The sequence below is a fragment of the Engystomops pustulosus genome, chromosome 7 (genome assembly GCF_040894005.1).
Source record: "Engystomops pustulosus chromosome 7, aEngPut4.maternal, whole genome shotgun sequence".
Lineage (NCBI taxonomy): Eukaryota > Metazoa > Chordata > Amphibia > Anura > Leptodactylidae > Engystomops > Engystomops pustulosus.
Genome location: NC_092417.1, coordinates 30,591,339 through 30,616,297, shown reverse-complemented (window position 1 = coordinate 30,616,297; position 24,959 = coordinate 30,591,339). Strand labels below are relative to the sequence as shown.

General features: G+C 42.7%; 2 protein-coding genes across 3 annotated transcripts; both read right to left on the bottom strand.

Moving 5' to 3' along the window:
* Positions 1 to 4,199: 4,199 nt before the first annotated feature.
* Positions 4,200 to 13,970, bottom strand: IVD (isovaleryl-CoA dehydrogenase). Its single transcript, XM_072115304.1, has 12 exons — positions 13,740 to 13,970; positions 11,906 to 11,995; positions 11,698 to 11,749; positions 11,050 to 11,219; positions 10,668 to 10,761; positions 8,948 to 9,084; positions 8,576 to 8,672; positions 8,007 to 8,100; positions 6,557 to 6,638; positions 6,137 to 6,241; positions 5,899 to 5,971; positions 4,200 to 4,666 (listed from the first exon to the last, which is right to left on the bottom strand). The coding sequence occupies exons 1-12, from the start codon at positions 13,875 to 13,877 to the stop codon at positions 4,533 to 4,535; spliced, it is 1,266 nt and encodes a 421-aa protein (XP_071971405.1). The 5' UTR covers positions 13,878 to 13,970; the 3' UTR covers positions 4,200 to 4,532.
* Positions 13,971 to 15,766: 1,796 nt separating this feature from the next.
* KNSTRN (kinetochore localized astrin (SPAG5) binding protein) lies at positions 15,767 to 24,002 on the bottom strand. 2 transcript variants are annotated; one of them, XR_011848796.1, is made up of 10 exons: positions 23,891 to 24,002; positions 23,696 to 23,765; positions 22,066 to 22,180; positions 21,154 to 21,195; positions 20,007 to 20,106; positions 19,096 to 19,210; positions 18,312 to 18,373; positions 17,441 to 17,515; positions 16,305 to 17,332; positions 15,767 to 16,231 (listed from the first exon to the last, which is right to left on the bottom strand). XR_011848796.1 is itself a non-coding variant. In XM_072115303.1 (9 exons), the coding sequence occupies exons 2-9, from the start codon at positions 23,739 to 23,741 to the stop codon at positions 17,201 to 17,203; spliced, it is 687 nt and encodes a 228-aa protein (XP_071971404.1). In that variant the 5' UTR covers positions 23,742 to 23,765; positions 23,891 to 24,002; the 3' UTR covers positions 15,767 to 17,200. The 2 variants fall into 2 exon arrangements, 1 of the variants encoding a protein (XP_071971404.1); XM_072115303.1 differs by having other exon boundaries at positions 15,767 to 17,332.
* Positions 24,003 to 24,959: the final 957 nt, after the last annotated feature.

The following is a 24,959-nucleotide window of genomic DNA, read 5'->3' as shown; positions in this document are numbered from 1 at the left end:
CCACCCCCCGATGACGTTCGGGGGCGTGGCGATCAAAAAAAAGATGGCGGCGCCCACGCGCCGCCGTCTTTTAAACGCCGCCTGCGACTTTGCAGGCGGCGTTTAGGGGGTTAATAGCCGCGATCGGTGCAAGCACCGACCGCGGTTATTAGCGGTGGGGGTTTTATGCATTTTGCAAAAACCCCCACCTTTGTATGAAGAGGACTCAGCCCGTGAGCCCTCTTCATACATCCCTTATACCTCTGCGCCGTAGAGCTACGGCGCAGAGCGTTAAGGAGTTAAATCTTCTTATATATTACAACATTTTTTCGGCTAGTGTACGTACATCCTAGTGAGTGTGCTATCACATGATTTTTAGAGATATAAAGAAATTCACCTCATTTGGCGTTCTAGTAGTTTTTTTCTTCGCAACACTCACATGTTTGGAGGCCCCAGGGCTGAGACTGCCTTGTCTCTGACTGTTGGACAGAGTGGTATCGTCCACCTGCTGTGACGTTTCGAGGGACACGCCCCGTCTGAGGAAGGGGGCGTGTCCCTCGAAACGTCACAGCAGGTGGACGATACCACTCTGTCCAACAGTCAGAGACAAGGCAGTCTCAGCCCTGGGGCCTCCAAACATGTGAGTGTTGCGAAGAAAAAAACTACTAGAACGCCAAATGAGGTGAATTTCTTTATATCTCTAAAAATCATGTGATAGCACACTCACTAGGATGTACGTACACTAGCCGAAAAAATGTTGTAATATATAAGAAGATTTAAGAAAATGAAAATGAATTGATGTAAATACATGTATATATTTGAAAGAAGTAAAACTTGATGAAACAAAAAAATGGTTTCAAATGGTTGATTTATAGGGCACTATTCATAGATGATGAAAAGGGCTATACAATTGTATACTGTGTACAGATATAGCAGACAGCTCCATTTTCTGTGTAGTGGTCAGACCAGGATATTGCAGGTCAGCTTTTCTTAATTGAGTGGGAACTAGGCTGCAGAGACTTTTAGGTATACCTAACATGTTTATGATTATTTATAAATATATAATTTTCTTCCTAGGGATGGTGCGGGGTGATCTTGATTTTTATCTTTTATATCGTTTACCCCCAGGGTACGAAACCCTAGGGTCTCTAATAGCTCATAAAATATACTGTATTCCATTACAGCCTGTCGGAAGAGTAAAGTGACATTAAACACTGCAATTTTACCTGTAACAAACAAGACCTTATTGTCCACCTTAAGGTCTTAATATTTTCTTTATATTTTAAGAAGTAATATAAGTGATATCTGTACAATTCCCTATATGAATTTGGCAGTCTAACACTTCGTAACAGGGCATAGGGCCAACAGACACATAAGTTAATTAGCTTTTGTTTTGTTTTTTATATGTACCTTTTTTAATTGCTTAAAGGAAACTATACAGAAAATACATTCATACATTAAGGGACATATCGTTGCCAATTTTTAGGAAACTCAGGGGTAGAAAGACATAGCCAGCCAGAAGCCTGATATAATATTTATTTTACTTCATAATAAATGTAATGACTTGTGTACACTGACTACTGGAAATTCGCTAAAGCATCTCTTAAAAATATTGCGATTGCTTTGAATGTGACACAAAACCACATGAAAGAATAAAAACAATTCCTAAAATGACCACTAGGTGTCACTAAAGGGCATGATTAGAATTTACAGCAAACTACCAAGACTCCACTAGATGGCAGCATCTACTCAGTGTAGTACATCTGTCTGTGGCATGGCTGTCTAATTATCAATCAATCATCTTTCTCGGTATGTATGGCACAGCTGTCTATTTATCTATCTATCTGCAAGGTGTTTGGGCCATTTTCTAAAAACCTAACCCTGCAATATAGCACCTTTATTCTTGAGCTGTTTGGTGTGCTACTTGGTTTTTATAGTGTTGTTTGTTCTATAATGTTCTCTAACAAACCTCTGAGGTCATCACAAAACAGCTGTAGTTATACCTCGAATGAATTAATTTCTGGTTCTGTAACTCGCAGAGCTACAAGCCAGATCTGCAGATTCTTATCTTTAATAATACACCAGGAGCATGTTTCTAGGTGCTATAGAACAGAAGATAGAAGTGAGATTCCCTCTGCAGCCTCTAAACTTGACTCATCTCAGGCAAATATGACTCTTCTCTGCTCATTTTCACACGACTCTGGAGGAGATTTATGTAAGATTTCACATAAAAGAGGGAATTCTAGAAAAGACATTTCATTCCCGACCTGAGGAAGAGGGGTAGTAGTTTAAGCCCTTCAAGACAAAGTTTATTTTTTTTAAAACTTTTTTTAATTTACATTTCTTTTTACTATTATTTCAGCCCTTCCTTAGGGTGAATGAACCCTACGGGGTCTGATCAAGTATACAATATAATATTGTAGATATACAGCTTCTGTATTACAGTCTGTTTATATAGCGGCATGGCCAAACGACTTTAAAACCACACAGTGGTCGTATTACCCATCAAGTGTATGTGGTCTTGTGCTACCTCTATTAAATTGATCAGGACTAAGATGCTATGCGTCGATGGTAGGATACCCATGTACATGATGTGCAAGTTTTACCAATAAAGTAGAATTTTCAACTTCATCCGCAAGAGATGAAACAATTGCTCCTATAGGGATATCCGCGAACTTCAGAACCACACCAAGTTGGAATCAGAACTGGAACCAACACAGACATGGGTGAGCTGGCTTCTGCTCTCGATTTTGGACTTTACTCGTATTAAAATGGTACAGTATGGGTAGCACATTGGCAAAAAAACCCAAAACGTCCCTGTTCAAGGGGCCTAACACTGTATGCAGGACTGAACTGCTGCTAGACTCCCTTTATAGTGAAACTCATGTGATTTTGGGGATAGTATAGGGATACTTGAGAGAATAAAGCACTGACCCAAAAGGTCCAATTGGTGATTTAGTGCACTAAATGCACCTGGTGATAGATGTCCTTTAAAGGAGTATTCCCATGAAGATAATTTTCTTAAATATACTCAGAATAACAAAATAACACATTTTCCAATTCTCTGTTATTAAGGAAATCAGCATTTCACAGATATAAGTCCAACCTGTTTCTATAAGTCCTGGTGTACACAATTTTGGCTGTCCCAGGATCCGACCGTAAATCTTCTATGGTCGGGCAGGGCAGATTCTTCTCATGAATAGCTTCTCCTGTCTGCAGGATGCAGTGTGATCCCTACCCCTCCCCCTTCATTACAAGACCAGCTAGCACATAGACAGCAGTATGATGAGACCTATTCTTCAAGATACAGGCAAGATAAGGTCTTAATAGCAGGGGAAAGAGGCATGTAGCAGAGCTGACTGTGTGTGTTATAGGTAAGATGTATTATAGCTGGCAGTGAGCATTATAGGCGAGTTAGTGTCATTGTGTGCTATTTCTATCTCATGGATTTCATCATGTCTGATCTGTCTCATCTCTTGTGTGTCAGATACTAGTACAATATTCAGAAGCTAAATAAAGTGTAGATAAACCTGTACCCTAATAATCTAAGCACATTGTCAGCTCACACCATCTCATAGCACAGAGAGATCATGCAATGTCTGCTTAGAGAGTCCCCGCCCACACTTTGGATTCTTACACTGAGTAAGGGGTTAAAATTTGAGAACTTTCTTTCAAGGGCAAACCCCTTTAAAAGAAAACGATCAAAATCCATTGTGATAAACCAGGGACATTACTCATAGATCCAGGCACCGAGACTGTGGTAATCTTCTTATATTTGTTATCCATGGTCTCCTTCCTACTAAAATCAATTTTTATAATTATGCTAATTAGTGAAAAAAGCGCTTCCAGAGCCTCTCTGTGCGTTAGCTCCACAGGCCATTACACTGTGCACTCCCACTGTGTGAGATTACATCAGGCAGAGGGAGGGGGAAGCCTGTGAGGCAGCAGTACGGAGGGGCTTTGGTAACACCTCCCTGGAGCATAAATTTAAAAGTTGATATTAGAAGGAAGGAGGCCATGGATAACAAATATTAGAAGATACCACAGTCACAGTGCCTGGAGCTATGAGTAATGTCCCTGGTTTATCAGGATGGATTGTGATGGTAGATTTCCTCTAAGTCAGTGGTGGGACCAGTTTCTGACACTACTGTGATGTGAGGTGATGGCGAGAGGTCACATCCTATAACAGCAGTAAAAAGATACTTGACACAAGCAGCAGATGATGATGATGAAGTGATTTATTTGTTCCTGGAGCACACGGTACATCACCTCCAGCACTGATCTCACACATTATCGACAGTGATCAGAATCACAAGGCTCTTGGTAACAATTGTACAGTCCATAATTCTACACCCATTACCAATCACATTCCTAGAAAGAGGGTAGTGACATCCATAGTCCATGTGGACAGTCCATTGCTGTAGTCAGTGCGGCCAGGGGGCTCACACACAGGGGGTCCTGACCGCTCCCCCCCCCCTCCTCCTGGTCATGAGCACATCCTTACCCAGGTTGTCATATTGTAGCAGTGACCTCCTGCACTCTCATCCTGCAGGTTACTTGTACAGTGCATTGAAGGCTCGGCCTATGACAAGTCTCCGCACCTCACTGGTACCGGCTCCAATTTCATAGAGTTTGGCATCACGGAGGAAGCGACCCATCGGGTAATCATTGATATATCCATTGCCTCCTGCAGAGAAAGCACAAGGTCAGGAACATCGCAACAACTAGTCCAGGTACAAGGTGCAGACTGGATCACTCTGCTATATACGGAGAAACTGTCAGCAGGATTTAGGGCGCTAAACCAACTACAGGTCCTTATTCTCTAGTGTCCCACATCAGGTTTCTCCATATGGTTGGCGTATGTAATGAAAGGGAACTTATGAAAGAAATCCATATGAGAGCACAGTAGTACAAAAGGTCACTGACCATTTAGGGCACAGAAGGTCAAAGCCTTCAAGAAGTGGTGATGTTTTTCAGGCACCATGACCCTGGTGATCTTCTTATATTTGTTATCCATGGCCTCCTTCCTTCTAAAATCAACTTTTATCATTATGCTAATGAGCCAGAAGTGCTCTGAGTACATGAGCCCCTCCATGATGCAGCTTCACAGCCTGTTACACTGCCCCTCTGGCAGCTGTAAACTCACATGGGTGGTCTTAAACACTGTGACAGCCTGTGAAGCTGCAGTATGGAGGGGCTTTGGTAACAGCCCCACAGACCATGATTGTAAAACTTGATTTTAGAAGGAAGGAGGCCATGGGTAACAAATATAAGAAGATTATCACAGTCACGGTGTCTGGATCTATGAGTAATGTGCCTGGTTTATCAGGATGAATTGTGATGGTAGATTTGCTTTTTTTTTTTTTTTTAAATTTGTATTTGCAACACAAATTATATTTTTGTATGGCACCATTTTGGGGTACACAACACTTTCTGTGGATGGGAAACAATGGGAAAAAAAAATTAAAAGAAATATTAAATTTATATTGAATTTTCTTTCTGTAAAAGTGTACATTTGCCATAATATATATATTTTAAATACTGGGATCATTATGGTAATGTATCGTATTTTGCATTCTTTTTCCATTTTTTGTGAGAAAAATGTTTTGACCTTATTTAAGTTTTCGTAAGTTTATTATTTTTCTCCACTATGTAATCATCTAATGGCTTCTATTGATATACAGAGGATTTACCAATACAGTTAGTCCCCGTGTTACGTACAAGATAGGGTCCATAGGTTTGTTATTAAGTTGAATTTGTATGTAAGTCGAAACTGTATATTTTAGAATTGTAGATCCAGGGATTTGTAGGACCCCCCCCCCCCCCCAGATGACCGGACATCCATCAATACCCTACAATGACAGTGCTGGGGGCCAATGACAGAAGAAGCTGATCCTTCTCCTTCTCTTTAGTTCTTACCTAGACACTGGATCCCATCGAGAGCCACCTGGGTCGCATTTTCTGCAGAGTAAAGGATAACTCCGGCACAATCCTATCAAAAAGAACAAAATGTTACCAAGTAATCACATAAAATACCAAGAGACGACCAGACAAGAGCTTAGTATTGCTGCTTACAATAAACTTTATGTCCCCAAAATGCAGTTCAGTCCTATTATTCTCCTTCCAGACATCAGTCAGGTGGCCGCCATGCACTTACCTTAGCATTGAAGTGTCCCTTGTCACAGGCTTTGGCGACATTATAGACGTACTGTCGGCAGGCGGTCAGGCGGGTGTACATGTCGGCCATCTTTCCCTGCATGAGCTACCAAGAGAAAATTAAGATGACATAAGTAATTGGCAATCAAGGTCGGGTCATCTTGCATTGGTGGCAGAATCTTAATCTGGCCGCACACTTTACATATTTGCCAACCAGACTCTAGGGCTATTCCCATCTGAGCCCCTAGAAACATGCATGCTTGGCTCAGCCGAGTATGCATGTGTTTTATATTTTCTCAGCTAATGGTTAGGTCACCGATATCAGATAAGTGTGGGGGTCCGATACCCAGAATCTGTTGTAATAGAAGATGTTAGTAATATATAGAAGCATATGTTATCTAACAGCTGTGTGGTTTTTTACCTGGAAATATCCAATTTTTTGACCGAAGGCTTCTCTTGTGTGCAGATAGGGGAATGCATGGTCCAGGACGGCCTGCATGATGCTAAATGATTACAGATAGAAAGAAAATAGTCTCTGATGATAAAACTAAAAGAAAGTCACTAAAAATGGATCGTTGGGAGACCTCTTGGCTCTGTAGGTATGAGCTGATATGCTGCACTGCTCATAAAGGGTTAACACAAGCTGCATCTAGCAGTATAAAAGCATATGGCAAATTAAAGAGAACTTGTAATTCCCTTTCCTTACTTTGGGAAAACTGAAAGGGATTGTCCAGGAATCTTTAGCAATGGCCTCTCTACAGGACACCCAAATCCTAGATGTCAAAAACATGGCATATATTTCTTCCAAAAACAGCGCCACATCTGACCATGGGTGGTGTGTGGTATTTCAACAATGTTCCATTAGTTTCTATGCAGCTAAGCTGCAACACTGGCATAAGCCATGAATAGGTGTGGCACTACTTTTTATAAGAAAGGGACCAGGTTTTAAAAGTTGCTAAACAAACCCTTTAAAGGGCAACGTGTTATTAGCTGTGACTGCATGGTCCACTCTCATGAATTTCTATGCAACTGCAGTACTGGTCTCTAGCCACTAGACATGGCATGGCGCCAACTACTTCCAGCTCTGTGTACTGGGCATGGCGATGGATTGGTGCAGGGGGTCACCTCTCACCCCCTACAATCAAACATTGATAAGACATCAATGGGGATGCACGGTGCACACTAGTCTCATGCTAGTGTATAAAGTACAGAATATTATATGACGATTCCCACAGCCGGACACCATTTACCCTTCTAGAGCAACTCCAAATACCGTCTCTTCTGCATTGTTTGACATCCCTGGGGACAGGGAACACCATTACGAAATGGACAACAACTTGGTTTATAGGAAAATAAATAAAACGTGCACAAACTTCCTCTGCTAATATAAGATTAAAGCAGGCAGAGGGGGTAAGACGTGCTCCTGTACAGTGTAACAGCCTGTAAAGCTGCACAATGGAGAGAGTCTGGCAACGCCCCTAGAGCCCTTCTGGCTCATTAGGATAATTATAAAGTTGATGTTAGAAGGAAGGAGGCCCCATGCCCGCCCATTCCACAGGTGGCTGTGCCCCTTCCCACACACATGGCATGGAGATGCATTAGTCGCAAATATAATCACAATTTCTTGCAATGCACAAGAAATTCCAATTATTTCAGCACTTCTACACCAAAATCTGGCATAGATGCAGTGATAAATCTACCCCTATGTATTCTCAGAGGGGAGGGGGGCATCAGGTGTCGAACTCAGAATCTGAAATTTAAAACCAATGCAACTGGTTATCATCAATATATAATCTAGAAATCCCCATTAAAAACCAGTATAATTTTTAGCTTGATGTAATAAAAGTGCCTACTTTGTATGTAACACTTACCCCAATGGGCCCCCACTAAGAACCAGCCGCTCCAGATCCAAGCCGCTCATCAGTACATAGACGCCTTTACCAATGTGCCCCAGCATGTTCTTCTCTGCAGGAGATACATTTTATATGGTCAGTATCTTTTTAATAATCTTTGCATAAATCTATGGCCGGGCGGGAATACGTCCGCCGCGATGGAGAGGAGGAGGGGTGACCGCCACACCGCCCCCCCTCTCCATAGAGATACATGGTGTACGGGTTGAAACACATGTATGTTTTCCTGTGTACGGAGCAGTACAGTGCAGCACATGTGCCACCATATAGCTCCGTGCGGTCATTACTGTCTATGGGGGACGTATGTACGGCCGCAATCTTGCAGCCATACATATGTCCCCCATACATTGTCTGAATGCAGCCTGAATCAGTAGTGACTATAAGAAACTTTGTTATAATATATCTTATCGGAGGAAAGCTCTTCCTTCTCTGCTTACTTTGCCTCTAATCATCCGCCCTCCTTCCTAAGAAACCTCTTAGACATAGAAATCTCATGAGATCGGATGCGTCAGGTCTCTTAGTATTATTACCTGGAATCTTGCAGTCCTCAAATACAAGTTCACATGTGCTGGATCCTCTCATGCCCAACTTGTCCAGTTTCTGTGCAGTGCTAAATCCTGGGGTTCCCTATTGGGAGAAAAATAGGCTGAAGTGGCCGTGCCTCTAATGATACCTATTTCTACAAGATTGGGGGTAGGGAATGGGGTCACACAGCTAAGCCCCCAGTGATATCACTAACAGGGTCCCTCAGTTGACCTTCATTAACTTCTTACTTCCACCCCAGTAGTATAGAAGTGATTGGAGCACAGGTCAGACATGCACACAGAACTCCAAACTGGACAACCCCTTTAAGACTAATCAGACATGGAAAGTCAGTCCTGTATGGGCTCCCACATACTCACCTTCTCTACAATGAAAGCGGTGATCCCGTGTGATGCTGGTTTGACACTGGAGTCGGTCTTGGCATAAACAACGAGAACATCGGCATCCGGTCCATTAGTTATCCAAAACTTGTTACCGTTCAGCACGTAGTAGTCACCTGGGAAGATAGAAATGTGACAAGAGTTAAAAGGACCAAACACAATAACAAAGACGCTACAGATATGACATAGTTTTGCTATATATAGTTTTGTGATTTTACTTTGAGGAGCAACACTGTACTTCGGGATCACTTCAGTTGAGTTGAATTTGTATGCAAGTCGGAACTGTATATTTTATCATTGTAACCCCAACCAAATTTTTTTGGTCTCTGTGACAATTGTATTTTTAATAATGTTGGATTGTCATAAGAACCAGGAGTAATAATAAAGCTTCATTACAGACACCTGTGATAACTGTTACAGCTGATTATTGTAGCCTAAGGCTAAAGTACAGTAATTACCAACATCCAGAGGTCCGTTTGTAACTAGGGGTCGTCTGTAAGTTGGTTGTCCTTAAGTAGGGAACTGCCTGTATTATCCCCTTCACATCTAGAGGGGGTGCTCGGAGGCAGAGTGGACCAGCAGGCGGAACTCCTGCCCAACACCTGTGTGCTACCTAGACCGTGCAAAGGTTCACCTTGCTGTTTGTGCAGTAGCTGGTGTAGTTTTAGCCACCCACCACATACATCAGAAGGCCTAAGTGTCTTGCTGTAGTCGGTGGCACTGGAGGGGTACGGCTTCCATCATACGCTGGCATATGAAAAAACTCCCAATAAATTCATATTATTCTCACAGCAGCACAGGTCAATTAAGCTAAATTAAAGGGGTTTGCCCATGAAAGAAAGTTCTCAAATTTTAACCCTAATAAAGTTTGCAAAATAAAGATCATTTTTAACCCCTTACACCCCGTGTGGGCGGGGATTCTATAAGCAGACACTTCATGATCCCTCTGTGCTATCAGATGCTGTATGCTGACAATGTGCTTAAATTATCAGGGTACAGGGTTTATCTACACTTATATTTAGCTTCTGAACATTTTACTAGTATCTGACACACAGAAAAAAAAGAAATGAGACAGAGCCGAGTCATGAGATGGATATAAGACACAGCTCTGTTGTCTCATCTAATCAATAAAACAGAGTCAGCACTGCTATGTCACCCTCTCCCCTGGGATCTAGAGCTTATCTTGTTTGTAGAGCAGCTGCCTCTGTGTCCTCTGCACGCTACTGTGCTTGCATGGCTGAACCAGATAGTGCCTGTAGTGCGCTGTCTGCTTCCTACCCATCCCCTCTCTCCTGCACTGCAATATAAGATAGAGGGAATAGTCTGACCATAGTCAGAAGATTTACGGTAGGATCCAGGGACAACCAAATTTTATACCCCAGGACTGAGACTGGTTGGAATTATATCTGTGATATATTTTTGTTAATAACAGTGAATTATAGAATGTGTTATTTTGTTATTCTGCGTATATTTGAGAATCTTGTTTTCATGGTGATACCCCTTTAAGGTTAGTGACTAACTATATTATGGAGAAGTGTGCAGTCCATATTACTTCTGTAAATCCCCCCTGGCAGTGGGTAAACTGAACAAGCCGCACAATAGGAATCGCTGCTGTCAGGAAGGGATTTGCATATGTAACACGCATTGTAAAAAGTTTCCACTGTGTGGATTCAGAAATAGACCTAACTAGAGCTCTCACCTTTCTTCTCTGCCTTTAGCTTCATGGACACCACGTCAGAACCAGAATTGGGTTCACTCATAGCGAGTGCTCCAATGTGCTCCCCGCTGATCAGCTGATTGAAAAAATTATGGGAATATGGAGATTAAACAGATAAGTAATATAAAAGATGATAAAAGTACAGAGCCCCCAATGATCCACATGGGGGTCTCATATCTGTGAATAGAGTGGTGGTCTCATGTCCTGCCGATACATCCAGGGTCCGCAAGAGTTATGAAGACTGCAGAGTACAGCCCACCGTAGAGAGCAAAATGTATGGGCACCATTATTATTCGATAGTGGTGATTATCCGGGGTCCAATGATTAGGGGTGATATGTAACACTTACTGACTATGTGACTTACCTTAGGGAGATACTTTTCCTTCTGGGCTTCGTTCCCGTTCCTCACCAGTTGGTTTATACAGAGATTGGAGTGGGCTCCGTAGCTCAGGCCGATAGCTGCAGACACGCGGGAAATCTCCTCCATTACCAAGACGTGCTCCAGGTAACCCATGGCTGATCCCCCGTACTCCACTAAGACAAGGAGAATATAGTGATCTATAGCGCTACATCCAGCAGCTGTGGGAGGTCACTGCTCATCACCTCTGACCCCTACTATACACTGGGGCGAATGCATAAACCTCATGGCCACACCCATTGGACTCTTTCGCATATAAATGAAATTGAAGATTTGCACTTATGTCATGTGACCAAGGAGCGGACAGAGTAGTTTTTGTTAGTTACATAAACCTTGTACAACTTGACCTGAGGTCCATTTAGCGTTAGTGAGTGTGATGCGTCCAACCCGCAGCGTGTGCTGGCCTAAACGCTGAGCAACCAGAACTGAACCCAGCAGCATGTCAGTCCAGTTCTGGTTGCTCAGCGTTCGGACTGGACTTTCCAGTAAGCACACGCTGCGAGTTGGACCCGTCACGCTCACTTGTGTATAAGGGGCCCGACTTATATACAGCAGGCGCTTTCTTCATAGTATGTGATGCGCTTATATACTAACCTGGAGCAGTGATACCAAGGACCCCGAGGTCTCCGAGCTGCTTCCAAAATTTCTGTGATGAAGAAAATACAGAGAATGATGCACTTCGAAAAACAACACACATTTATCCCTGGCGTTGAGTGCGCCAGATTAACCACCTTTAAGTTAACATAGATGCCCCCCACCAGCAAAGACAACCCCAATATAATAACGCAGCACAACCACTCACCCTAAAGTCTTTGAACTCATTCTTCTCATCGATCTCTTGTGCTTTAGGGGCAAGTTGTTCCTGAAGAAACCTGTGCATCGTATGGCGGAGCTGAAGGAGAAATACATGGAGGTTAGTCCACGTGTGGCCATGAATACAGGGCTAGTAACTTGTTAGCCAGAAAGGGTTTTTTTTTTTCAAAGAAGTCCATCTGTCTTAAAGGAACGCTCCAGTCACAGCTAATTCATTGGATAATACACAGTGGAGGACCTGGAGGGAGGAACCGTACTCATTATCATTGTATCCCTGCTCCTCCTTTCAGGCCCTGCACAAGGTATAATGCAATGAATCAGCTGTGACTGGAGAGTTCCTTTAAAGGGCATCTACCACCATGATGAAGGACTGCATTCAAATGAGCCTGAGGGGCTCCAGGCTACATAGGTGTTAATGGAGCCTGGAGCCCCTCAGGCTCATTTGCATACAGTCTTTCATCCTGGTGGTAGATGCCCTTAAAGAGTTCTTGGACCTGGTGCCTAAATCTCGTGTAGGTGAAGATCAAGAACTTTCCAATAATTCTCTGCTGCCTGAGTTGAGCCCCCTCTGCCCTATCCAGTAACCAATGCTGACATTGGTTCTGATACAACTAACAAATTGAAGGTAGAGGTGTCCCAATAAGAAGTTCTGTTCCTCAAGACTTCTTTTATTACAACTCTGAATGCTGTGATTGCGGAAATATAGAGCGCCTCCCCCCCCCCCTCCCCCTCGAGGGCACGTAGTAGGGGACGGGTGGCACTGGACAGGGCCACATTTACGGGGAGAATGCATAAATTAAAGAAAAAGGCTCCCTGAGACACTTGGGTGACGTAGCCAGAGCGCCCCAGGGCAATTATCATAACTTTTATAATTCTATATTTCCACAATCGAGTCCATATAGGGTTATAATAAAAGAAGGACACATCTTCCATCTGTAAGCAAATGGTAATGTCCTTTAAGTGGGAGGTGCTGCCTTGTAGCAGATAACTTCTCCCCCATGTTGCTGCAGGTGCTGCTGCCTGAAGCAAGAGGCTCAACTCGCCTCAATGCTGGCGCTCCCCTATTCCCGCCCCTCCGCCTAATGTAAGGCCATTGAACAGGGCATGCTGGGAGCTATAGTTTTGTGACATTTGGAGGTCACAGGATGGTTATACAGGGGTGAGGTTGAATAAAATCATCACGTGTTGTGTATTTCGTAAGCCTTTGTGCTTGTCAAACATCTTATCTGGATATACAGTTATGTCAGGGTGTAGGAAGGGGGTAAAGTCACCATATAAAGGAGATGTTTGGCCACCAGTCACAACAGCGACCCCTTCTGTCTGCTCAGATTTAGGCCCCACAATCTGCATGGAACATTTGCCAAGGTCGCGCTGTGATAGTGCAGTGACGTGCGCTCTGTACATCCATCACCTGATCACTAATCTTACACTATGGACTTTGCCGTTTGTGGTATATAATGCATACGGTGAAATCCATGTCAAATCTGCCCCTCTAGGGGGTAACTATCACTGGTAATGTGATAGCAGTGACAGTGCTTCTCAGGTAGTTATGCCTGGCAGGAGACTTAGCAGAGGTTAGAGGGCATGTATCATGGGGGAAGCTCCTATACAGGGCACAGGGAAGCCTCAGCACAATCAGCTGCTTATGTATGGAGAGATTTATGGAGGAATCTTACAACAACCAATCAGGGTGCAGTATTCATAATAGAGAGGAGCGTTCTAATATCTAACCCGGGAGCTGATTGGCTGATGTGAGTTACGCCCCCTACGTGTTCTGCCCCCTGGTGACATACGGACACGATACGGTCACCGGCAGCGTCTACCTGTCTCTGCTCGTGACTCAGCCCGTTCACGGTGTCGTCTACCGGGACTCCTCCGGAGGAGCACCAGCGGGAGCCCTGGGCCAGCAGCGGCCATCCCCGCCGGCAGTCCCCGGCCAGTTTACGGAGGAGCGCGGCCATGATATCCAGCAAAACACAGCAATCCGGAGTGTACGGAGACGGGAGGCGGGGCAGCCTCGTCCAATCAGAGCCGCCCGCCCCGATGACGTCACTCGTCCTCTCAGACTCCACTCCATAAGGACGCGGCTTCTCCTTGACACAGTGCGGCGCCCATAGCAACCCCGCGTGTCACGTGACCCATCACCCCTCTGCCGCCGGATTTGGAGGAGAGCTTGTTATCTGCAGCCTCCGCTTCATTTTTGAACGGTAGCAATTTTTTTTTTTTTTTTTAAAGGCTCAAACTCAAAGACAAACTCTCTCACTTCCCTCCTTCAAAAAGTTATAACTTTATTTTTACTTTGTGCGTGACACAGTGTACTTTATAGGCGGCACCGTTTATTATTATATTCTATGCAATGTACTGGGAAGATGAAAAATTTAAAAAAATCCCTGTATTTTGTGCTTTCACGGTGCATTTGTAGCAAAACTTATTTTGGGTCCTGACAATCACAGGTATAGCAAATTTATATAGTTCTTTTATTATGTTTTAGTAGAAAAAAAATCTTTAAAAAAAACAGCAGTTTTTCCATGTTTGAGGATAACTTTTTCAATGGTAAAAACACTGTGATTCATCAAAGATCACTGAGAAAATCATCCCTCATAAACAAAAGGCCGATGGGTGCTGAAAAGAAAGCCAAACCGATGCAAATTGGCTGTTAAAAATGGACATTAAAGGGGTTTTCCCATCTGGGCGTTTACATTTAATTAAATTCATTTGCCCTATGTAAACATTTCTTCAATTGGATGTTAATTGAAAAAAATGTTCCTGTGTGAAGATAATTTCTCATAAATGTTGCCATGTTGTCCCTTAGAAATGAGATAGCTTCCTCGGTTACGACCACGTCACACTCTGGCAGCAGTGGTCATACATGCGTTATAGAGTCCTGCCGGACCACCAGGATTCAGCAATCATTACCACAGGACGGCTGTGGGACACGCAGTAACTCCCGGACATTTCATATACAATAACCTTTTGTTTCTTTGTGCAATCACTCCAGCAGAGGTGGCCGTATCCGGGGAGTCTCATTTCTAAGGGACAAAATCACTACATTTATGAGAAATTATCTTCACACAGGAACATTTTTTTTAATAACATCTAATTGAAGAAGTGTTTATATATGGCAGATTAATCAAACTGAATGTGAGTGCCCAGACGAGAATACCCCTTTAAGTTGTTATTTTTTAACAATGATTTTTATTGATTTTTCAAAGATATTGTTACAGAGAAGAATAAAAATGTAAAAACCAAGTCCCGCAATGAGAGCATGCGGAGAGTCTCCAGGATATAGGAAGTGACTGGTATGTAGGTTTCTATAGGTCAGTGGTGGCGAACCTATGGCATGGGTGCCAGAGGTGGCACTCAGAGCCCTATCTGTGGGCACCCGGGCTATCGCCCCAGCACATCAGACTGGACTCATAGAATCTTCCAGCATCTTAAAAGATGCTGATTTCTGTCATATGTTGATACTTACTTCACTACTTGGGACTGTAGGAAGAGGGAGAATGTATAGACAGGGTTGAATTATCTTTGGAGGACCTCGTGCTGGCCCCACGATTCTCTGTGTACAGAGGGACACTGGAAAGAAGCTAAAATGATGAAAATTTTCCATCTTTCTACTGTGTTGCTGTCCTCAGGTGGCCAATCTGATTGAAAGTTGTAGAAGAAGCGGAAACAATAAGTTACTGCTTTCATTTTTGGTTGGCACCTCGCAATAAATAAGGGGGGTTTTGGGTTGTTTTTTGGGCACGCGGCCACTAAAAGGTTCGCCATCACTGCTATAGGTGATGGCACTAAACAGCTTCATGACTGCTGGTATCTGGTCTCCCAATACAAACACACAACTAGGAAATGTCACTTAAAGACTTACTTTATTCAGAAATACATATTTACATCCATTAAATACAACAAGAACGTACACATAAGAAGATCCACAGCCACTGCAGGCCTGATGGACAAACGCTATAACGTATACACACGCGCTTGTCCTCACTGACCCATAGTCTCAAATTTCAGAGTAAGAACCATATATACAGAAATAAATACAGTATTTTTCGGACTATAAGCCGCACCATCAATAAATTCCTGCTAAAACGTCTAGGTTCATAAGGCGCACCTGATTATAAGGATGAATGACCAGCAGGTGGCAGACCTGTGCACAGTACAAGGCAGCTGTTGTCTGCAAGTACGGTTCATATATAAGGCGTTCTGGACTATAAGACGCACCTTTGATTTCTGAGAAAATATAAGGATTTTTTGTGCACCTTATAGTACAAAAAATATGGTATATGAGACATGGAATAACCCCGATTACATTCTTCCACCACTGAAGGGTTTTTTCAGGTTAGTGATACCTGCTTAAAGGAAATTTGATTTCATGCAGTAAGAACCAAAGAATTCAGAATGCTGTAGCTACACTGATGCAGAAACATATCTTGTTTCATACCTGAGCCGAGTGGTTTGCTGAAAAAACAATGATAAAATTCAGGACCTTGGGAAAGCTGGATGCACATTACACACTGAGATTTCTCAACAGCCAAGACAGGACTAACCAACCTGAGCTGGATCACTCAATTAATTATTCTGCCTGGCAGGGATAACACTGATAACATCATCCTCTGGTGCAGTGAAAGGAGGAAAAGCGCCGAGCCCAGGCACAGAAACAAGCTTCATTATGTAATTTTATAATAGTTTTTTCGGCAAAACCACTCAGCACATGGATTAAACAAGATATGTTTCTGCACCAGTGTAGCTACAGCATTCTCAAGGCATGTTTGCTTCATAATGTATCAAATCAAATGGTTGATTTCCTTTAAAACATCAATATCAGATGATAGCTGGGAATGTGTATAGGCAGGCTCCAGGAACACAAGATCAGTGGGGGTCAGACCACAACCAATCTGAAATAGATGACATTCAATGGCCGTCATTGTCCCGGAATCCCTTTAATAAAAATAGGGACAGTTTATAACATATTTACCCCAACAAAACACTAACATAGCAGAAGAATGCAAATCATACTATGTTGCCTTTCATGTTTCTTTGCTTTGTGTCAGTAATTCCTCCCAAACCCCCTTAGACTGTGGTTGGACACTGAATAACAGAACAGGCATGGCTGGATTTAAAGGGTCAACAAAAGTTGGGCGCTTCTAATTTGCAGGGTAGCAGGCACTCCTTGCACCATATCGCTATGATGCAGGGATTGGGCAAGTGTTGACAGATTACCCTTAATCCGGATTATTATACAGACACGTGTCCCTGTTATTGTCCCTATAGTTTGAGTTTTTCATATCTGCAGCCATTTCTGAGTCTGCTCCAGGGAGAGCTGGAACTGCTCCAGATCGCTCTGAAAAGCTTCCTGCTCCTGGATAAAATGTTTTCGCTTTTCCTCCGCCTCACTCCACTTTGCTTTCACCGTCTGAAAAAAAAAATTATACGTATAAATTTTTACAGTACACGTTGGGCAAAATCCAGTCGATAAGCAGTCGCTCTTAAAATTGTGAGCCAAGATCAGCTCTGTACATACCTGAACCAGTTCTTTCTGTTCTTTGGTGGCGAGAGTAAAAATCTTGAGCTCTGTTAACAGGTTCTCTGTGAAAGTCTAAAGAAAATACAAGAAGCACATCATTATCATCAATATCCCCAAAAGCAACAACACATAAAACAATGTTTGCCATTCTGGTCATTATGCAATTCTACTGTATGACTAACAAAAGGCAGAGCAATAAAAATATCTTATATGTAACGTAACCCCAGGGCACCTTGTTACTTCTATAAATCAACAGTAGAAGTGTTGAAAAAAAAAAAAAAGTGTTGGAACTTGTACTTAAAAAAACAGTAGAGGCCGTCAATTTTGTTCACATCACGATATTGCTTTTAGTTAAAGATATGTCTGCAGGATTCCTTACACAGAGCTCGGACATATCCCACTGTATGCACATATAGTGGGATACATCATCCTGATCCTTCCCCCAGAAAAGTGTGTGAAACCAGTGAATGGAGTGAACCAGTGAATGGCTTCTTCCAATGTTCAGGGCATTTCCCCCAGTGATGTCCTTATATCGACAGTAACATCACTGGGGACCTCCTACAGTGTATGCACAGTGGAGACCAGGGATGGATATCATACATTTTCATCCATGGCCTCTGCTGAGCATATTTGTAGCTCAGCAGGAGTGAGCAGCATGGAAAGATAAAGCTTGCTGTATCTTTCAATCAACTGATTACCACCGTATACAATGTATACAGAGAAGACAGAGGCAAAAAGGATGCCTCAGCGTGCCGGTGTCTAAGACAACGCTCAGTGTATATGTCGGGTGGGTATGCAGAAAATGCAACGTGAATGTAGCCTCATGTGTATGTGGTGACAGCCTTATTAATAATCAATTCTTACACACCTTAGTTTCCGCTTTTACTTTGCGGCTCTCCTCAGCAGCAGCGATGATCTGCTCTCCTGAAACTAATTAGAAAATGACACATTATACAATTAAATTATAAAGGTCATAGAAAAATTACAGTCAAAAAAGAGAGAAGGCCGCAGCATCCTATATGATGAAAAAAAGGTTAAACCTGTATGAAACCAGGCATAGAAAAAACTGCAACGTTTCGATTCACCAATTGCTTGACAAAGATTCGTGGTGAATCGAAACGTTGCAGTTTTTCCTATGCCTGTGTGAATAAAGGTTTAACCTTTTTTAATCATATTGCATGCGGTGGCCTTATCTCTTTTCTTGTCTTGGACTATGGATCCTGCACACTAGGACCCTGGGCTGCGTGCATCAAACAAAACAGCTTTTATTAATTACATTGATTGCTGTATTCTTTTTTTTTTTTAGAAAAACTACAATGTCATAATGGCTGGGAAGAGGGAAGAATGCAGGCGTTTCTACTAATAGGAACCCCTTAGATGCTGCAATTCGTGCTTCCCACAGCATCTGAGGTGTTATATAGCCACATTCATAATCAGTGCAGTGAGAGGCTTTTATTCACTGCTCTGTTCCAGCCTTTGAGCTGTGTATTCACCATGACATGCCTGTACAAAGAACTCAAAAAGATCAGAAAAGGGGAAAACAGATGACCCCCCCCCCAGTCAGATAGTATATCCAAGGGGTTATACTATGAAGGTCTCTCGTGACAAGGCCTTGTTAGGTCTATTCACCGTTACCCGCCCCTTCCAATTACCTGGGTCAATGTTTCTGCTCTCTAAGATAATCAGATTTTTCTCCAGCCGCCTCTGTAGTTCTTTCATCTCTTCTTTCAATGACTCCTGCTGCTCGGACATTTCCTGAATTTTATTCTGCAAAACAAAAGCATCAAAAGAACACAGAGAATGAGAAAAGGTGTGACCCAGCAGCAGACTACAGCCATGAATGGAACATTTCTCATCTAACAATCCTATTCCTGCTGAATTATAGCAGCGGTGTCCCAGAATATAGAGATACAGGAGCAGGAAAGTGCTGCCGGACTGATATCAAGTCATTGAGATAAAAAAGTCACAGATCACAGATTGTAAGCAGAATTTATAGTTTGCTATGAAAAGTAAAAAAACTGAAAAGCAGATTCTATGCATTATTATCCGCAGACTAGCAAATGAAACTTTGCCAAATATCCCCCCCTATAGTACCATTTTTTTTAGGGATTTGACATCTCCCATGGGATTGGTTTGGTAATACCCTTATAGACAATTATACACTTTACTAGGTTTGATTTCTGTTTTCTAGCAGTCCTAGTGGTCACTTTTCCAGTGATAAGAAAATCATGGCTTCTAATCACTTCTATGGGGGCTAGGAATACAGCTGTCCTGTAGTCCCATCAAGGATTACTTGGGTCAAGCTTTAGTGCATTTGCTGCATGAAAATTTTCCACTACTCTTGAAAATGTTGCAGAAATACTATTTACTGTACATGCATTAAAAGTGCATAATAACCAACTACAAGAGGACCCTGGTGATATGCATTAATGTTAGAAGATGGTTTATCTAAGCAGAGTTTGCACATTGATCTCATCTCTGTTAGTGCGTTGTGGCTTAAGCAGGCAGCAGTTCCCCACTAGAACAGCAGGGGGCAGCTGACAACACCCGACTCTCGTCTTACCTGTGCATTCATTAAGTCAGTATGTAAGCTCACATTCGCCGCTTCCAACAACTGGTTCTTGTCCTTCAGCTCAGATTCTGTTCTGTAGCGATTAACAGGGCTAGAGAAATAGTATGAGAATTAATAAAAGCAGAACAGCTCCGACTATTACACTAGTTCATGCAGGGCTATAGATTTTGAGTTGTGATAAAATAGACTTCATGAATATATAATGAATCATAAAAATTATGACATTTATATTTAAATATCTGTTCTATTCCTGATCTAAGGGATTAGGCCAGGGGTGAACAGCATTTATTGGTCCAAGGACCATATTGCCAACTTTGAAGGACATCTACCTTCAGTCTGATGGTAGTAGATGTCCAGCATTACATGCTTGCTTCTTAATGCACCAATCAGAATAGTTTTTAGTGCACAAAGAAACAGCATACAATTCCATCAGTCATGAACGCACTCATTGGACAGCTCAGAGCTGTGAAATTCTGACAAACTAGGACTCCGACCCAAACCCCCAACCGGCCAAGATGGGCAGCAAACTTCCACTGTTTGCAGGCTGTATCTGCAGACCACAGTTATGTGCATGAGGCCTTACACTGCAGAAAATGCACTGATCCCGCGGCTTGTGAATATAGTCATCCCTCTACTAGCCAAATAATAGTTAACGGGAACCTGTCACCAGAGATCCCTTTCAATGGTGACAGCTTACAATAGAGACTGAACCGTACTAAGCAAATATGTTTTTGAATATTCCATACATTACTTGGTTCTAAAAATAATGGTTAGCTCCCTGCCAGCTCACGCCCTAAAGTCCAGGGGGTTGCGCTTTTCAAATGGGTAACGTCCATCTGATAGTTTGAATCCATGAAACCTTGTGCTTGCGCGGCGCGCCTTGTAATCTCGACAGGCACAGTGAGCGGGCACACCACTCGCCTCAATGCTCACTGCACATGCGTCCTAGAGCTGGCAGGGAGTCAGGCAAAGCTCACCATCCGATATTTCTAAAACCAAGTAATGTATGGAATGGTTATTTAAAAAAAATAAATAAAAAAATGTTTGCCAAGTACTGTTCAGTCTATATTGTAAGCGGTCACTGTTGAAAAAGATCCTTCTGGTGACAAGTTCCCTTTAAGTGAAGTCGGTTACTCACCCACGTACAACAGGAGCAGACTTCTTCACAGCAGGCTTTTTTCTGGTAAAATATATAAAGAAAAAATGAATATATACAGTATATTATTTAAGACTTAGCAAATACAACATTAAAGTGCATGCTCACAAACGTGTGCCCGTTCTAATACAGCCAGGCACACGTCTGGCACCATGGAGAGGAGGAGGGGTGACCCCTCGCCATAGAGATAAAGGGCATCGTAACCCGGGGTAGCTTACGACATGTCCTATCTTTTCCCCGTGTAAGAAGCGGTACCGTATCTCTCCGTGCTGTCATTGCCGCCTATGGGGGACGTATGCATGTTCGCAAGCTTGTGGCCGTACATACGTACAACCGATGGCCGTGTGCATGAGGTCTTACATAGGAACGAATGGTAAAGTTGCTCCAAAGTTCATCCTTCATGACCAGCAGCAACAAGCTGGTTCTATTCCACTTCAAATAAATGAACAAAAAGACAATTATGGTCTCTAGGGAATAGATGGCCGCCTGTTCAGCTTCCATTTTTAGGGTAACAGACAACCCCCATCGCAGGTGTGAACTCGGCTTTAGGTTGATTCTCATAAGCGTTTTATTTCTCAATAAAGAAATTGCAGAAGTGTGGTCTAATATGGAGTTGTGCTTTCAGGACCATAGAAATCGCAGAGCTCAAACCGCATCTCTTGTATGGGGCCAGAGGTGCGTCGGACATGTGCTTCCTTTATATTATCCAATTTACTTCGGGTTTTCACCCGATTCCACTGAGGAGAGGGGATTTGCCAAATTACATTACTGTTAAAATTTGTGTTTACAAAACACAATGTGTACGCTTACGTGTTTTCTCCTCAACTGTTGTAATGCGTTTCAAAACGCAATGCAAACGCAACATGTGGGTGCCCCCTTAATGCAGTGACTTACCCATTGCCTCCAGCTTTGAACACCACACAATTCGGAGCAGCGGAAGAGAATGCGATGTTGGGATCCTTACTATACAGAGGAGGACAAGGCTTTTTGGCATTGGGTAAAACAAGTTCTAACAGAAAAAAAAAAGATAGGAACAATCAATAGTTTATTAAAGTGTGAAGAACACAACAACTTTCAATTTATGTGAGCAGGGTACAAAGAATAGGTAAATCACTTAATGGAGAATAAGATGTAGCATTGCGTGGTGCAAACATCTCCCAAGAACTGCACTTCCCTGAATGTAAAATACAGACGGACCCCTCTGCCCACTGTGACCTCTGGTGAAGCTCTCTGGATGTTACTATAGTCCCAGATTGCACTTATCAGCTGTAAGGTGTCTGTAATGAAGCTTTATTGATAATCCTTGGCCCCTTTACAGCAAAAAATTTTGAAACTCACTTGCTAAAAAAATATTTTTCTGGATCTACAATTATAAAAAACATACAATTCTGACTTGCATACAAATTCAACTTAATAACAAACTTATGGAGCCCACTTGCAGAGAACGCATGCAGAGTTCAGCTCTGAAGCCCCAGTATATGAGATTACAGCTCTGGGCTGTAACACAGGCTTAGTACATGGAAAGTAATTACATGTATAGGGTGTTGGGTCATAGCCCTACTATGTCTACATTAGTAGAGAAGAAATAACCGTGGGGGGGGGGGGGGGGTTCTGCAAGTACAACCTAAGCGGCCAATACAAGTAGATAAATATCCAAAATTTTGCCTACCAGTATGTGCAAAATTACAAATACAGGGTTGCTGCTATGTTTCGATATTTTGGTGGTATTTTCTGTTATAGGGTTCACCATTCAAAAAAATGTTTTTTAGAGGTTTTGGAGATACCCAACATGTTGATGATTTGAACTTTAATGGCTTTTTACTGTATTGTAGACCCCCCCATGGCAGCGTTGGTAAACCTTTTAGACATTGAGTACCCAAACTACAATCAAAACTCACTTATTGCAAATTGCTACACTGTAATGTTCAATCGTATCAGCCTCCTGAGGACACCAATACAGCAGTAAGAAGGAGGACACATTCACGAAATATTGTTGAGCTTGGAGCAGGAGCTACTATGATAGTACAGGTCAGTCCACAACTTCCATCTCCTCCTGTAGCCCCAAGTAGGAATTTAGGGCTGTCTGGGACTGCATGAAGACACCTCAAGTCCTCACTGGTGCCAGACTGGGTGCCCGCTGAGAGGGCTCTGGGCGCCCCCCTGCCATAGTATCCCAAACCCTGCCCTAGGGGATCTGATTGCTTATACCATATGCAGAAATATTGCAGTATATGGGGATTTTATTACTGACCTGAAGTCATAAAGACTTCCACCACCTAATGAAGCCATGGGAAAGAGGAGGGGGGGCTAAAACTGAGCCTAATTTTCACTAAATTATGGCCAATTTTCACCAAATTAAAGTTATACCCTATAGTTGAGACCTGACAAGCTTGATTCAAACACCAGGGATGCCATAGTAGTCACTGGCAATGCAAATCATAGGAAATAGCAGATGATATAAGTCAACTGTAAATGGTGCTTAGTGACGTCACAGCCATGCTATTATATACTTATTATAACATACCTGCAGCGTGTGTCCCTCTCGGCACGGGGAGTTTAGATTTCTCCATTATAACAGGGATCCTCAGCTTTACCTGAAAACGCAGACAAAACATTGAAATCTGCAGCCTGTTATAGAACTACAGCTCCCAGCAATCCCCTGCTCATCATGATAGGAGTTGTAGTATGATTATCCATACAGCCGCCTCCTCAAACTCACCTACGACTATAAGACGGAGGGTTCCCTTGTGTCCCGTTCACTTTACCTTCCGCTCAATTTTTTTTTTATAATTTTTCTTCCCGGGGGCCGTTTTTTCAAAACTGGGTGACGTCACTCCCGAGCATGCGCAGAAACCGAACCGCGCCAATGAGAAGAAATAGGTTTTGAAATAACTGTAGCGATACGCTCAGTATACAGCGCCATCTAGTGGTGGCGGACCAACACTGCAGGACTGCTGTATTTTTTTTTCCTAGCGAAGGTTTAGATTACCGTATTAGTAATTAGTCCACTCCACATTAAACTATGAATTTAATTCCAATAAACAATAATATATGTGATATAAAACTCTACATGCACGGTATCGTTTCCGATTCTTAAAAAAGCTACATTAGTGTCCGTATTTTAGGGGGTTTTAACATTCACACGTTCCGCTGGTGTATAGGGGGCGGCGCTCGGGCCGATCACATATGTGTTTCCCGGGAAATGTATGCGATTGATAACCCGATCGCATGCGTTTCTCTGGATACGCATATGCGATCGCCCGAGACCTGCCCCCTGTGCGCTAGCAAATCACCTCTCATCAGCTGTTGTTATGCGTTTCAAACGCAATGAAAACGATACCAAAACGCAACATGTGAAAGCGCCCTCACACAGACTTTTTTTTTAACACCCGTGAAACTCGCAACCTGATAGACGTGCAGGAACAAAATGCCCCATTCAATTCTGGAGTTTCTCTGGTTTGACTAATCTAATAGCTAGCATTTGCTGCCACCTACAAACCAAATGTAGTATTGACACCTGCACTACATACTTAGGCTGTGGTTACACATGGCGTTTTGAACCCATTTTTGGCCCGTTTTAAGCAGTCCGCCAAAAAACCCATGTGTTAAAAACCCTCTACCTGTACTAGTTTTATTATCCTGGTCAGGTGGTGGCTAACTCTCCAATCACACTCTAGTGTACATGGTGAAACTCACATCCACTTAACCATTGCCTGATCTACAGCTGTTAATTACCTCAGACTTACTGCACTACCCCTTAATGAGTTGATCACACTCACTAGATAGGT